We start from the raw sequence: 15,265 nt of genomic DNA on the forward strand, positions 1-15,265 counted from the left end.
TTAATACCTCCTCTTCTGGCACTTCAAGCAATGTCTCCTCTCTACTTCCTCCCGACTCACCTCTCACCTGGAACTTACTATTTATATTTATACCTGACATCATTTCCTGTCTTCCATAGAGACTTCCTGTCTGGGTAGAAGTGAGATCACCATCTTGTGGAGTTTAGAGGAACTGCAGCCCTAAAAAACGCCTCGTAGTGTGAACACGTCCTTGTGCTGTGTGTGTATGTACTGTATATCCTTATAGATGGGGTCATCTCCACTCCCACCACGGGGGGTGGGAGAAACATACACTATATTGTCAAAAGTATTGTGACACCTGCCTTTGCACGCACGTGAACTTTAATGGCATCCCAGTCTTAGTCCGTAGGGTTCAATATTGAGTTGCCTCACCCTTTGCAGCTTCAACTCGTCTGGGAAGGCCGTCCACAAGGTTTAGGAGTGTGTCTATGGGAATGTTTGACCATTCTTACAGAATCGCATTTGTGAGGTCAGGCACTGATGTTGGGTGAGAAGGCCTGGCTCACAGTCTCCAATCTAATTCATCCCAAAGTTGTTCTATCGGATTGAGGTCAGGAATCTGTGCAGGCCAGTTAAGTTCTTCCACCCCAAACTCGCTCATCAATGTCTTTATGGACCTTGCTTTCTGCACTGGTCCAAACCATTTGGTGGAGGGGGGATTATGATGTGGGGTTGTTTTTCAGGGGTTCAGCTTGGCCCCTTAGTTCCAGTGAAGGGAACTCTTAAGGTGTCAGCCTCGAGAAACCCTCATCCATGTCGTTATGGACCTTGCTTTGTGCACTGGTGCGCAGTCATGTTGGAACAGGAAGGGACCATGCCCAAACCGTTCCCACAAAGTTTGGAGCATGAAATTGTCCAAAATGTCTTGGTATGCTGACGCCTTAAGAGTTCCCTTCACTGGAACTAAGGGGCCAAGCCCAACCCCTGAAAAACAACCCCCACATCATAATCCCCCTCCCCCAATTGTTTGGAGCAGTGCACAAAGCAAGGTCCATAAAGACATGGATGAGCGGGTTCAGGGTGGAAGAACTTGACTGGCCTGCACAGAGTCCTGACCTTAACCCGATAGAACACCTTTGGGAGGAATTACAGTGGAGACTGTGAGCCAGGCCTTCTCGTCCAACATCAGTGCCTGACCTCACAAATGCTCTTCTGGAAGAATGGTCAAACATTCCCATAGACACTCCTAAACCTTGTGGAAAGCCTTCCCAGAAGAGTTGAAGCTGTTATAGCTGCAAAGGGTGGGCCAACTCAATATTGAACCCTACGGACTAAGACTGGGATGCCATTAAAGTTCATGTAAAGGCAGCCGTCCGAATACTTTTGGTAATATAGTGTATATGAGACAAAACAGACAGAAACATTGTTAGATTGTAAAGGCTTTATTGGTAAAGTTATGTACACGATCCCATCATTGCTGTGAATTTCCATTACAATGTTTGAATGTTGTATAACCTCTGTGAACAAAGCATGCTGTATTTGTGATATTCATGACCCGTAACGGGCGGTACGGGATGTTTGCGGTAGTTCCATCCTTTTCTACTTGCAAATAATGAAATAATAACATAAAAGTGGCGGAAGATATTTTATAGGCTTCTGATTGATCAAAGACGAAGACTAACGTGATCTGGAGGAACGAGTACGGGAAGTTCATGGTAAACGTACACAAAGACCTCATCAGGGTTATAGTCCTCCAATGCCTCCCCACGAGGGAGTTCCAGCACCATAGAGGCCCGGTGGTAAGAGCCAAATGTTGTAGAGATACAGTATCTCACAAAAGTAAGTACACCCCTCACATTTGTGTAAATCTTTTCTTCTATCTTTTCATGTGACAACACTGAAGAAATGACACTTGTCTACAATGTAAAGTAGTGAGTGTACAGCTTGTATAACAGTGTAAATTTGCTGTCCCCTCAAAATAACTCAACACACAGCCATTAATGTCTAAACCGCTGGCAACAAAAGTGAGTACACCCCTAAGTAAAAATGTCCAAACTGGGCCAAATTAGCCATTTTCCCTCCCTGGTGTCATGTGACTCGTTAGTGTTACAAAGTCTCAGGTGTGAATGGGGAGCAGGTGTGTTAAATTTGCTGTTATCGCTCTCACTCTCTCATACTGGTCACTGGAAGTTCAACATGGCACCTCATGGCAAAGAACTCTCTGAGAATCTGAAAAAAAGAATTGTTGCTCTACATAAAGATGGCCTAGGCTATAAGAAGATTGCCAAGACCCTGAAACTGATCTGCAGCACGGTGGCCAAGACCATACAGCGGTATAACAGGACAGGTTCCACTCAGAACAGGCCTCGCCATGGTCCACCAAAGAAGTTGAGGTCACGTGCTCAGCGTCATATCCAGAGGTTGTCTTTGAGAAATATACGTATGAGTGCTGCCAGCATTGCTGCAGAGGTTGTAGGGGTGGGGGTCAGCCTGTCAGTGCTCAGACCATACGCCGCACACTGCATCAAATTGGTCTGCATGGCTGTCATCCCAGAAGGACGTCATCAACCTATATCCATCAACCATGTCCTGTGGTCTGATGAGACCAAGATAAACTTATTTGGTTCAGATGGTGACAAGCGTGTGTGGTGGCAACCAGGTGAGGAGTACAAAGACAAGTGTGTCTTGTCTACAGTCAAGCATGGTGGTGGGAGTGTCATGGTCTGGGGCTGCATGAGTGCTGCCGGAACTGGGGAGCTACAGATCATTGAGGGGACCATGAATGCCAACATGTCCTGTGACATACTGAAGCAGAGCATGATCCCCTCCCTTCAGAGACTGGGCCGCAGGGCAGTATTCCAACATGATAACGATCCCAAACACACCTCCAAGACCACCACTGCCTTGCTAAAGAAGCTGAGGGTAAAGGTGATGGACTGGCGAAGCATGTCTCCAGACCTAAACCCTATTGATCATCTGTGGGACATCATCAAATGTAAGGTGGAGGAGCGCAAGGTCTCTAACATCCACCAGCTCCATGATGTCGTCATGGAGGAGGGGAAGAGGACTCCAGTGGCAACCTGTGAAGCTCTGGTGACCTCCATGCCCAAGAGGGTTAAGGCAGTGCTGGAAAATAATGGTGGCCACACAAAATATTGACACTTTGGGTCCAATTTGAACATTTTCACTTAGGGGTGTACTGATTTTGTTGTCAGCGGTTTAGACATTAATGGCTGTGTGTTGAGTTATTTTGAGGGGACAGCAAATTTACACTGTTATACAAGCTGTTCACTCACTACTTTACATTGTAGACAAGTGTCATTTCTTCAGTGTTGTCACATGAAAAGATAGAAGAAAAGATTTACAATATATTTATATTTTACGCCCATGACGAGACTGTATTGTAAAGATTTTGGAACTCTCCTTTGCGAAGGAGGTTTTGAGGAGAGCAGACATGCTGCTGAAGAGGGTTTGTGGTCTTAAAAAGTCTAACCAGGAACATGGATTTTATGGTGGCTTTACTTGTCCCACCTCACAAAAGTAAATTATTTCATGGATGAATATTAATTGTATAAAATATTTATTTTATTGATGTTTGTAGGTTTTTAAATCACTTGATTTAACTCAATAAAACCTCAGCAATATCTACCTCCTGTGTCATCTTGATGTCCTCCTTGAAAGGTTCTTCTGAAGATCAGGAGAGCTCAGACTATACTTCTACTGTAGAAGGACCCAACCAGCAGTGACACCCCCTCCTTCTCTCTCCTAGAGGGACCCAACCAGCGGCGACACCCCCTCCTTCTCTCTCCTAGAGGGACCCAACCAGCGGTGACACCCCCTCCTTCTCTCTCCTAGAGGAACCCAACCAGCGGTGACACCCCCTCCTTCTCTCTCCTAGAGGGACCCAACCAGCGGTGACACCCCCTCCTTCTCTCTCCTAGAGGGACCCAACCAGCAGTGACACCCCCTCCTTCTCTCTCCTAGAGGGACTCAACCAGCCGTGACACCCCCTCCTTCTCTCTCCTAGAGGGACTCAACCAGCCGTGATACCCCCTCCTTCTCTCTCCTAGAGGGACTCAACCAGCAGTGACACCCCCTCCTTCTCTCTCCTAGAGGGACTCAACCAGCCGTGACACCTCCTCCTTCTCTCTCCTAGAGGGACTCAACCAGCAGTGACACCCCCTCCTTCTCTCTCCTAGAGGGACTCAACCAGCAGTGACACCCCCTCCTTCTCTCTCCTAGAGGGATCCAACCAGCAGTGACACCCCCTCCTTCTCTCTCCTAGAGGGACCCAACCAGCAGTGACACCCCCTTCTTCTCTCTCCTAGAGGGACCCAACCAGCAGTGACACCCCCTCCTTCTCTCTCTTAGAGGGACCCAACCAGCAGTGACACCCCCTCCTTCTCTCTCCTAGAGGGACCCAACCAGCAGTGACACCCCCTCCTTCTCTCTCATAGAGGAACCCAACCAGCAGTGACACCCCCTCCTTCTCTCCTAGAGGGACCCAACCAGCAGTGATACCTCCTCCTTCTCTCTTCTAGAGGGACCCAACCAGCAGTGACACCCCCTCCCTCTCTCTCCTAGAGGGACCCAACCAGCAGTGACACCCCCTCCTTCTCAATCCTAGAGGGACCCAACCAGCAGTGACACCCCCTCCTTCTCTCTCCTAGAGGGACCCAACCAGCAGTGACACCCCCTCCTTCTCTCTCCTAGAGGGACCCAACCAGCAGTGACACCCCCTCCTTCTCTCTCCTAGAGGGACCCAACCAGCAGTGACACCCCCTCCTTCTCTCTCCTAAAGGGACCCAACCAGCAGTGACACCCCCTCCTTCTCTCTCCTAGCAGAGTAATCCAGACTTTGAAGTCTTTAGTGATCTCTGATTTCCTTATAAATTGTTTCTTCCATGATAAAGATCAGAGGAGTGCTCAGCCACGTGTTTTCTGAGGTGTATATCAAGGTGAGCTTCTTCCCAGTGTGAGATCTCTGATGTACGGCAAAATATGAGCTAGACAAGTGCAATTCGTTTTCAATCCGAATGAGTTTTTTAACAAATTTCTACAAATCTGTTAATTCGAAGATATCCGAATTAACGAAAACCCTTTTAACAAATTTTTCAGAATACTCGGAAATTCGAAAATCCAGAAATTCGGAATTCGAATATCCGAAAATTCAGAAATTTGAAAATAAGAACGAAAACTCAAAAGAACGAAAAGAAAAGAAATTCAAAAATCTGAAATAATAACTAACTAATAATAAAACTATTAAATTATTGGTATTGGAATTTCCTTTCAAATTTGGCTGTTGGTGAACGCAACGAAGACGAAGTTATCCAAAGTTACGAATTGTCCGAAATAACGAATGCTGCATCTAAACAAATGGAACGTAACTAATTAATAATAATAAATAACAATAATAATAATAATAATAAAAACATTTTATTATTATTTATTATGAATTTGTTACGTTACATTTGTTTAGATGTTACATAATTACATAGTAGGCGAGGTTGAAAAAAGACACAAGTCCATCAAGTCCAACCTATGTGTGTGATTATATGTCAGAATTACATTGTATATCCCTGTATGTTGTGGTCATTCAGGTGATTATCTAATAGTTTCTTGAAACTATCAATGCTCCCCGCTGAGACCACCGCCTGTGGAAGGGAATTCCACATCCTTGCCAGATGTGGAATTTGTTATTTTGGATAATTCATAACTTCGGATAAATTCGTATTGATTAACAGACAAATTTGAAAGGAAATTCCAATAATTATCATTTAATAGTTATTAGTTTTTTTGTTCTTTCGACTTTTCAGATTTTCTTTCTTATTTTCAAAATTTCGGATTTTCCAATTTCCAAATTTTCACATTTACGAATTCGAATTTTGGAACTTATGAATTTTCGAATTTGAAGTTTACGAATTTTTGGATTTTCAAATTTACGAATTTCCGGATTTTTTGAATTTATGAATTATCGAATTTACGAATTCAAATTTACGAAATTTCAAATTTCCTGAATTTTCGAATTTACGAATTTGAATTTTCTGATTTTGGAATTTACAAATTTATGAATTATCGAATTTACTAAGTTTTGGATTATCAAATTTACGAATTCAAATTTACGAAATTTCAAATTTCCTGAATTTTCGAATTTACGAATTCGAATTTTCTGATTTTCGAATTTACAAATTTATGAATTATCGAATTTACATTATCAAATTTACAAATTCAAATTTACGAAATTTCAAATTTCCTGAATTTTCGAATTTACGAATTCGAATTTTCTGATTTTCGAATTTTCTGATTTTGGAATTTACTAATTTATGAATTATCGAATTTACTAAGTTTTGGATTATCAAATTTACGAATTCGAATTTTCTGATTTTCGAATTTTCTGATTTTCGAATTTTTGGATTTTCGAATTTACAAATTAGAATATTCGAATTTACGGATTTGCGAATTTATGAATTTGAATTTTCGAATTTACGAATTTGAATTTACAGATTTTAGAGTTTTCAGATTTTCAGATTTACATATTTACGAAATTTGATGTGTTAACCAATGGGTCATTCGTTATGATCAAAATTCATAAATACGTTAATTTCGAAAAACAAAAAAAACAAAAAAAAAAACAAACACATTTTTCTGCAGAGCACATGTCTAATATGATCCATACAGAAGACATTTCCCGCACTCAGGACACTAATTCACCTTAAGGGTTGTGTGGGTTCTCTGATGTTTGGTAAGACAAGACTTTCATTGAAGACATTTCCTGCACTCAGAGCAGAAAAATGGTTTTCCCCTCGAGTGAGATTTCCGATGGTTGATAGGTTCTGATTTCCGTGGCCAACATTTCCCTCACTACGGGCAGGAAAACAGTCTTTTTCCGCCTGTGGGTTGCCTGATGTTCAGCAAGATTGCCCTTCCGTGAAAAACATTTCCCACATTGAGGACAGGGATACGGCTTCTCCCCCGTGTGCATTCTCTGATGTGCTTGAAGATAGACCAACCGCGCAAAACATTTCCCGCACTCAGGGCAGGAATACGGCTTCTCACCCGTGTGCAATCTCTGATGTTTGTAAAGATCGGACTTCTGTGCAAAACATTTCCCGCACTCAGAGCACGAATGTGGCTTCTCGCCCGTGTGCGACCTCTGATGTCTGCAAAGGCTGTAACTGTCCGAAAAACATTTCCCGCACTCAGGGCAGGAAAACGGCTTCTCGCCCGTGTGAGATCTGTAATGTATTTCCAGTTTGGCTTTACGAAGAAAACATTTCCCGCACTCAGGGCAGGAATGTGACTTCTTTCCTGTGGGAGAACTCTGATGTCTGACGAGTTCTGATTTATGAAGGAGAAATTTACCGCACTCAGAACGGGAATGAGGCTCCTCACCCTTGTGTGATCTCTCATGAACAGAGAAAATTTGCTCAGAGCTAAAACTTTCCCCACATTGAAGACAGGAAAGTTTCTTCTGCCCCTGAATCCCGGCCCCATCCCTCACAGTAGGAGGTTGCTCAGAGTCAGAGGGATTCCATGGTCTATCCACACTGTGAAGTCCACCATCCATAGTGGAGCTCATTGTCTTTTCTCCTCCACAATCTCCTGTGATGTCCTCATCTTCCATTTTACAACCTGGAGATAAAGTGAGAAGATCCTTTGAGGGTTTCTCCATGGCGTGTCCTGGAAAAATATAAAAACATCATCAATAGATATGAGAGGGTTAGTTCACTTCCATCAAGATTCCATCTGGATCAGGTAGATATGAGTGAGCAGATGTTCTCTGTGGAGGTCCCAACCAGCTGGGACTCTCCCCCCTCTTCAGTCAAAGAGCCTTTGGTCCTCCTCCCAGATCACTTCTACATTTACGCAGCCTTGTCAGAAGAGCAGGAACCAATGGGGACTGGGAGGTCCATGCTCTTTACACAAGCCTAGGCTTTACATCCCAGTAAGACTGGTAATAGAGTTCTATTATAACATTTAGCTATAAGTCTTCTGGAAGAAGAGGAACCAACCTAAGAAAAGCTCAATCTGTGTTATCATATCTGTGCTATTGTAACTAGGAGTGACACACAACCTAATACTGCCAGCTGAACCCCAGGACGGGTATCCGTACAGGGAGGGGACCATTATCAACCTATTATTGGCTGATATCACTCAGCTCCCACCCTACTCTGGACCAATCAGTGTGCAGTAACAGAGCAGAGATAAGAGAAGAATATATTATGGGTCACCTGTGCTGATCTCTGTAGGAGTGTCCTCATCTATGAATGTCCTCGTCATTCCAGCCTCCTCCGTATATTGCTGATCATCCCTCACATACGTCTCTTCTACTTCACCCTCAACTTTCATGTTCATCAGATCTTCACCCTAAACCAACAGAATGGCAGAAAATAACATCTGTAACATAGAAGTATTTATGATGTGAGATCACATAGAAAATATCATCTTGTAGAGTCCAAACATCATCTCCACATGTCAGAGTGTTCAATCACTTTATGTTCCCGACCCTCAACTCCACCTACCTGATGATGGTGGGGGATGGTGTGACCTTCCTGTGTGGAATCCCGGGAATACAGAGGACGGGGATATTTCTTTGGTGGATTACTGCTAAGTTGCTCTTTTATAATATCCTTGTGGAGATCATTATGTCCATCAAAAAGCTCCTTTATCACTCCATACTCCTCATCCTCCTCTTTATACTCTTCTTTAACAACAATATTATAATCATCAAGGTTTCTTCTCTGAATATATAATAAAATATTTATTGTAACAAACATGATTGTGTATAAATCCTAACTACCAATAATTGTTCCTCATCTACCTGATCATGTTTTGTGTAGTTGTGATCTTCCTGTTTGGAATCCCGGGAATACAGAGGACGGGGACATCTCTCTGGTGGGATTTTGTAGCTGGATGATTCCACCATGGTGTCCTGGTACAAATCTTTGACTTTTAGAAACTCCTCCATCACCCCATCCTCATCATCCTTCTCTTTTATCTCTTTTTTAACATCAACTTTAGAATCTCTCAGGTTTCCACTCTGAAAATATAATAAAAATGACATCAATGGTAACAATACAGATAATGTACAGATCCTAATGATACTATCAGTGATTGTTCCTCATCTACCTGATGATGGTGAGGGATGATGTGACCTTCCTGTGTGGAATCCCGGGAATACAGAGGACGGGGACATCTCTCTGGTGGGTTTCCATTACTGGATCCATCTGTAGGAAACACACACACTGACTGAATACATTGTTTCTATGTGTTTATCAGATGATGGGGGATCTAGGTGGAGCCTCCGTACTGCTCTCTCCTTTACAATAAAGTCTCCTCTTACCCGGTGATGTGAGGGGCGGCTGATTGTCCATCATGACGTCCTTGTAGAGATCCTTGTGTCCTTCTAAATACTCCCACTCCTCCATGGAGAAATAGACAGTGACATCCTGACACCTTATAGGAACCTGACACACACAATGATACAGTCACCATCCAGACACATCCCTTGTCTGTTACTGGATAATGTCCCAGAATTCCCAGAATCCTCCTCACCTCTCCTGTCAGCAGCTCCATCATCTTCTTGGTGACTTCTAGAATCTTCTCCATGTTGTGTCTCTCAGGTTTTAGGGAGTCACATGGAGGCACTGTGATGGTCATATGATCACCTGACTTCACAAGAGGAAATCTCTGTATTGAGGAACCAATAGGAATATCATGTTAGACTCCCAGAATCCTCCTCACCTCTCTGGTCAGGCCTGTGTTTTATTAATAGAGATAAGAGTGATGTCATGTGACCTCCCAGAATCCTCCTCACCTCTCCGATCAGGTCTGTGTTTTATTAATAGAGATAAGAGTGATGTCATGTGACCTCCCAGAATCCTCCTCACCTCTCCGGTCAGGTCTGTGTTTTATTAATAGAGATAAGAGTGATGTCATGTGACCTCCCAGAATCCTCCTCACCTCTCCGATCAGGTCTGTGTTTTATTAATAGAGATAAGAGTGATGTCATGTGACCTCCCAGAATCCTCCTCACCTCTCCGGTCAGGTCTGTGTTTTATTAATAGAGATAAGAGTGATGTCACGTGACCTCCCAGAATCCTCCTCACCTCTCCGGTCAGGTCTGTGTTTTATTAATAGAGATAAGAGTGATGTCATGTGACCTCCCAGAATCCCCCTCACCTCTCCGGTCAGGTCTGTGTTTTATTAATAGAGATAAGAGTGATGTCATGTGACCTCCCAGAATCCTCCTCACCTCTCCGGTCAGCAGGTAGATGATCTCCAGGGTGAGGTTTAGTATCTTCTCAGTCATGAGACTCCGTACCTCCTCCATCCTCATTGGTGTCGTCATCTATGAAGGTTTCCCTGTAGACAGATAACATTGATAAGAGATAATTATCTGGATTGGTTGTATAATAATAGGATGAGGATATCAGGAGGTAATATGAAGGTCAGCATGTATTAATGAACTATGGCCCCCCAGTGAGATTATATTTTATCTGGACTGTTTAGTATCTTCTATGATTCTTGGGGTCCAGGAGACTCTTACCCTTTTGCCTTCTGGATCATAAATTCCATTTTCTATGCTGGGTGTGTTTTGTTTCTGGACTTGTTCTGTTTAGTTTTAGGCCTGCAGACAAGATACCATAGATAGGATCTTCTGCCTTCTAGAATGGTTATGCTCTGAGGTATTGTTGTGAGGTCAGAATTGGGTTTGAGTGTGATGTCATAGGATTCTCTGACTCTGGATGGAGGGACAACGGGAGGAGGAGCTGTAAGGCCAGTGTGATGTCATAGGATGTGCTGACTCCCGAAGGAGGGACATTGGGAGGAGATGTGAGGTCAGAGTGATGTCATAGGATTCTCTGACTCTGGATGGAGGAACATTGGGAGGAGGAGCTGTGAGGTCAGAGTGATGTCATAGTATGTGCTGACTCCGGCTGGAGGGACATTGGGAGGAGGAGCTGTGAGGTCAATGTGATGACATAGGATTCTCTGACTCTGGATGGAGGGAGGGACATTGAGAGGAGAAACTGTGAGGTCAGTGTGATGTCATAGGATGTGCTGACTCTGGATGGAGGGACATTGGGAGGAGGAGCTGTGAGGTCAGTGTGATGTCATAGGATTCTCTGACTCTGGATGGAGGGAGGGACATTGAGAGGAGAAACTGTGAGGTCAGTGTGATGTCATAGGATGTGCTGACTCTGGATGGAGGGACATTGGGAGGAGGAGCTGTGAGGTCAGTGTGATGTCATAGGATTCTCTGACTCTGGATGGAGGGAGGGACATTGAGAGGAGAAACTGTGAGGTCAGTGTGATGTCATAGGATGTACTGACTCTGGATGGAGGGACATTGGGAGGAGGAGCTGTGAGGTCAGTGTGATGTCATAGGATTCTCTGACTCTGGATGGAGGAACATTGAGAAGAGGAGCTGTGAGGTCAGTGTGATGTCATAGGATTCTCTGACTCTGGATGGAGGGACAATGGGAGAAGGAGCTGTAAGGCCAGTGTGATGTCATAGGATGTACTGACTCCAGAAAGAGGGACATTGGGAGTAGATGTGAAGTCAGTGTGATGTCATAGAACGCGCTGACTCTGGGTGGAGGAGTATTTGGAGGAGGAGCTTTGGGGTGCCATGTATGAGACTCCTGGTTAACCAAATTATTGTTCCTGGAAGCGTTCCACCTCTCCTAACAAAGGACTTGTCAAATGTTTGGGTATCAAAGAGAGGAGGGTTCTGAGGGTGTCCTTATTTTTAATAGGGGGCTTCCAAATTCTGATGAGCTCCGTTGCCCGTAGACCCCCTACAAGCACTGGGCCTTTGACCTGGTATAGTTCACCGGGAGGGGAGCATGCTCATCCTTCTTCCTGGCCTGCCAGGCTGCATACATGAGTTAAGGGTCTGCTATTAATTATTAGGGAGACTCCCACACATTTTTTTTTATTTAATGCATGAGGATCCCCCTTAAAATCCATAGCAGATTCGAAGGGTCAGGCTCCATTAACAAGTGGTGTAATAGGAGTCATTTCCGGGTTCTTACTACGTAGGAGGATTAGAGAATGGGACGGGTGTTTCAGATTTGCCAGGTTCAGCTCCCATAAACTTCAAGGAGGTCCACAGCGTCCAAATTTATTTAAATTTAGCCAAACCCCGCTCAAACCGGAACCCAGGGCAGTTTGGCTCATCCCGAGTCCTTAAAAAGGTTTTTTTATTCCACTCCTGAAAATTTTGGAAAAAAATTAATTCCTGTAGAAATTAAAGCGGTGTCCCGCCCACCGCTGCAAAAATTAAAAGCCAAGCAGCTAAACATACTGCAGCTGCTGGCTTTTAATAATAGGACATTTACCTGTCCTGGAGTCCAGCGATGTAGGGTTTCCATCAGCTGTCGGGTGCACGGCGCCGCCATATTAGGTAAGGGAAGCTGGCAGTGTAGCCTTACGGCTTCATGCCAGGAACCTTACTGCGCATGCGCGAGGCTCCGCTCCTCTCTCCTACTGGCCCGGCGGCAGGGGAAGGAGAAGGGAGCCGAACCGTAATGTCCCAAACTCCCGGAAGTGGGAACAGGATACCTATGAAAGACAGGTATCCGCTCCACCCTCCCCCCCCCGAATGGTGCCAAACGTGGCACCAGAGAGGGGGAGGGAAGGAGACAAATCAGCGGAAGTTCCACTTTTGGGTGGAACTCCGCTTTAATGAACAACATCTGCTATATGACTTAGCAGTGCTCATATTAAGAGGGGGGGGGGCTACTGGGCGTTAATATAAAATATCTTATTACCTCCTCTGCTGCCACTTCGAGCAATGTCTCCTCTCTACTTCCTCCCGACGCACCTCTCACCCGGAACTTCCTATTTTTTACCTGACATCACTTCCTGTCTTCCATAGAGACTTCCTGTCTGGGTAGAAGTGAGATCACCACCTTGTGGAGATCAGAGGAACTGCAGCCCCCGAGAAACGTCTCGTAGTGCAAACACGGCCTTGTGCTGTGTGTGTATGTCCTGTATATCCTTATAGATGGGGTCATCTCCACTCCCACCAAGGGAGACAGAATCACACACTATATTGCCAAAAGTATTGGGACACCTGCCTTTACACGCAGATGAACTTTAATGGCATCCCAGTCTTAGTCCGTAGGGTTCAACATTGAGTTGCCCCACCCTCTGCAGCTATAACAGCTTCAACACTTCTGGGCCATCCACTAGGTTTAGGAGGGTGTCTATGGGAATGGGTTTGACCATTCTTCCAGAAGCTCATTTGTGAGATCTGGCAAGGATGTTGGACGAGAAGGCCTGGCTCTCTAATTCATCCCAAAAGTGATCTATCGGGTTAAGATCAGGACTCTGTGCAGGCCAGTCACGTTCCCCCAACCCAAACCCGCTCACCCAGGTCTTTATGTACCTTGCTTTGTGCACTGGTGCGCAGTCATGTTGGAACAGGAAGGGGACATCCCCAAACTGTTCCCACAAAGTTGGGAGCGTGATATTGTCCAAAATGTCTTGGTATGCTGACGCCTTAAGAGTTCCCTTCACTGGAACTAAGGTGCCAAGCCCAACCCCTGAAAAACAACCCCCCCCCATAATCCTCCCTCCCCCCACATCATAATCGTCCCCCACACCATAATCCCCCCTCCACCAAATAGTTTGGACCAGTGCACAAAGCAAGGTCCATAAAGACATGGATGAGCGAGTTTGGGGTGGAGGAACTAGACTGGACTGCACAGAGTCCTGACCTCAACCTGATAGAACACCTTTGGGATGAATTAAAGCGGAGACTGTGATCCAGGCCTTCTCGTCCAACATCAGTGCCTGACCTCACAAATGCGCTTCTGGAAGAACGGTCAAACATTCCCATAGACACACTCCTAAACCTTGTGGACGGCCTTCCCAGAAGAGTTGAAGCTGTTATAGCTGCAAAGGGTGGGCCAACTCAATACTGAACCCTACAGACTAAGACTGGGATGCCATTAAAGTTACATAGTTACATAGTAGGTGAGGTTGAAAAAAGACACAAGTCCATCAAGTCCAACCTATGTGTGTGATTATATGTCAGTATTACATTACATATCCCTGTATGTTGCGGTCATTCAGGTGCTCATCTAATAGTTTCTTGAAGCTATCAATGCTACCCGCTGAGACCACCGCCTGTGGAAGGGAATTCCACATCCTTGCCGCTCTTACAGTAAAGAACCCTCTACGTAGTTTAAGGTTAAACCTCTTTTCTTCTAATTTTAATGAGTGGCCACGAGTCTTATTAAACTCTCTTCTGTGAAAAAGTTTTATCCCTATTGTGGGGTCACCAGTCCGGTATTTGTAAATTGAAATCATATCCCCTCTCAAGCGTCTCTTCTCCAGAGAGAATAAGTTCAGTGCTGGCAACCTTTCCTCATAACTAAGATCCTCCAGACCCTTTATTAGCTTTGTTGCCCTTCTTTGTACTCGCTCCATTTCCAGTACATCCCTCCTGAGGACTGGTGCCCAGAACTGGACAGCATACTCCAGGTGCGGCCGGACCAGAGTCTTGTAGAGCGGGAGAATTATCATTTTATCTCTGGAGTTGATCCCCTTTTTAATGCCAATATTCTGTTTGCTTTGTTAGCAGCAGCTTGGCATTGCATGCCATTGCTGAGCCTATCATCCACTAGGACCCCCAGGTCCTTTTCCATCCTAGATCCCTCCAGAGGTTCTCCCCCCAGTGTATAGATTGCATTCATATTTTTGCCACCCAAATGCATTATTTTACATTTTTCTACATTGAACCTCATTTGCCATGTAGTCGCCCACCCCATTCATTTGTTCAGGTCTTATTGCAAGATTTCCACATCCTGCGGAGAAGTTATTGCCCTGCTTAGCTTAGTATCGTCTGCAAATACAGAGATTGAACTGTTTATCCCATCCTCCAGGTCGTTTATAAACAAATTAAATAGGATTGGTCCCAGCACAGAACCCTGGGGAACCCCACTACCCACCCCTGACCATTCTGAGTACTCCCCATTTATCATCACCCTCTGAACACACCCTTGTAGCCAGTTTTCAATCCATGTACTCACCCTATGGTCCATGCCAATGGACCTTATCTTGTACAGTAAACGTTTATGGGGAACTGTGTCAAATGCTTTTGCAAAATCCAGATACACCACGTCTATGGGTCTTCCTTTATCTAGATGGCAACTCACCTCCTCATAGAAGGTTAATAGATTGGTTTGGCAAGAACGATTCTTCATGAATCCATGCTGATTACTGCTAATGATACCGTTCTTATTACTAAAATCTTGTATATAGTCCCTTATCATCCCCTCCAAGAGTT

General features: G+C 44.7%; 3 protein-coding genes across 4 annotated transcripts in view; all 3 read right to left on the bottom strand.

Moving 5' to 3' along the window:
* LOC141104959 (uncharacterized) overlaps positions 1 to 98 on the bottom strand; it is a 664,134-nt gene extending 664,036 nt beyond the window's left edge. The window contains exon 1 of the mRNA XM_073594770.1: positions 8 to 98. The gene's annotated coding sequence lies outside the window, so the exon portion shown is untranslated. The remainder of the gene's footprint in view (positions 1 to 7) is intronic.
* The window catches only part of LOC141104789 (uncharacterized), a 317,556-nt gene extending 304,734 nt beyond the window's left edge, over positions 1 to 12,822 (bottom strand). The window contains exons 1-5 of one of the 2 annotated variants that reach the window (XM_073594537.1): positions 12,741 to 12,822; positions 10,217 to 10,326; positions 9,517 to 9,651; positions 8,783 to 9,001; positions 8,484 to 8,702 (exon numbers count right to left, since the gene is read on the bottom strand). In XM_073594537.1, the coding sequence (XP_073450638.1) occupies positions 8,484 to 8,702; positions 8,783 to 9,001; positions 9,517 to 9,651; positions 10,217 to 10,312 (669 nt within the window). In that variant the 5' untranslated portion in view covers positions 10,313 to 10,326; positions 12,741 to 12,822. Of the gene's footprint in view, positions 1 to 8,483; positions 8,703 to 8,782; positions 9,002 to 9,090; positions 9,189 to 9,304; positions 9,493 to 9,516; positions 9,652 to 10,216; positions 10,327 to 12,740 lie in introns of those variants that run through there. The other variant, XM_073594538.1, reaches the window with a different exon arrangement.
* The window catches only part of LOC141104954 (gastrula zinc finger protein XlCGF53.1-like), a 255,234-nt gene continuing 247,500 nt past the window's right edge, over positions 7,532 to 15,265 (bottom strand). Inside the window, exon 6 of the mRNA XM_073594762.1 lies at positions 7,532 to 7,641. The gene's annotated coding sequence lies outside the window, so the exon portion shown is untranslated. The remainder of the gene's footprint in view (positions 7,642 to 15,265) is intronic.

Source organism: Aquarana catesbeiana, linkage group LG08 (genome assembly GCF_042186555.1).
Source record: "Aquarana catesbeiana isolate 2022-GZ linkage group LG08, ASM4218655v1, whole genome shotgun sequence".
Taxonomy (NCBI): domain Eukaryota; kingdom Metazoa; phylum Chordata; class Amphibia; order Anura; family Ranidae; genus Aquarana; species Aquarana catesbeiana.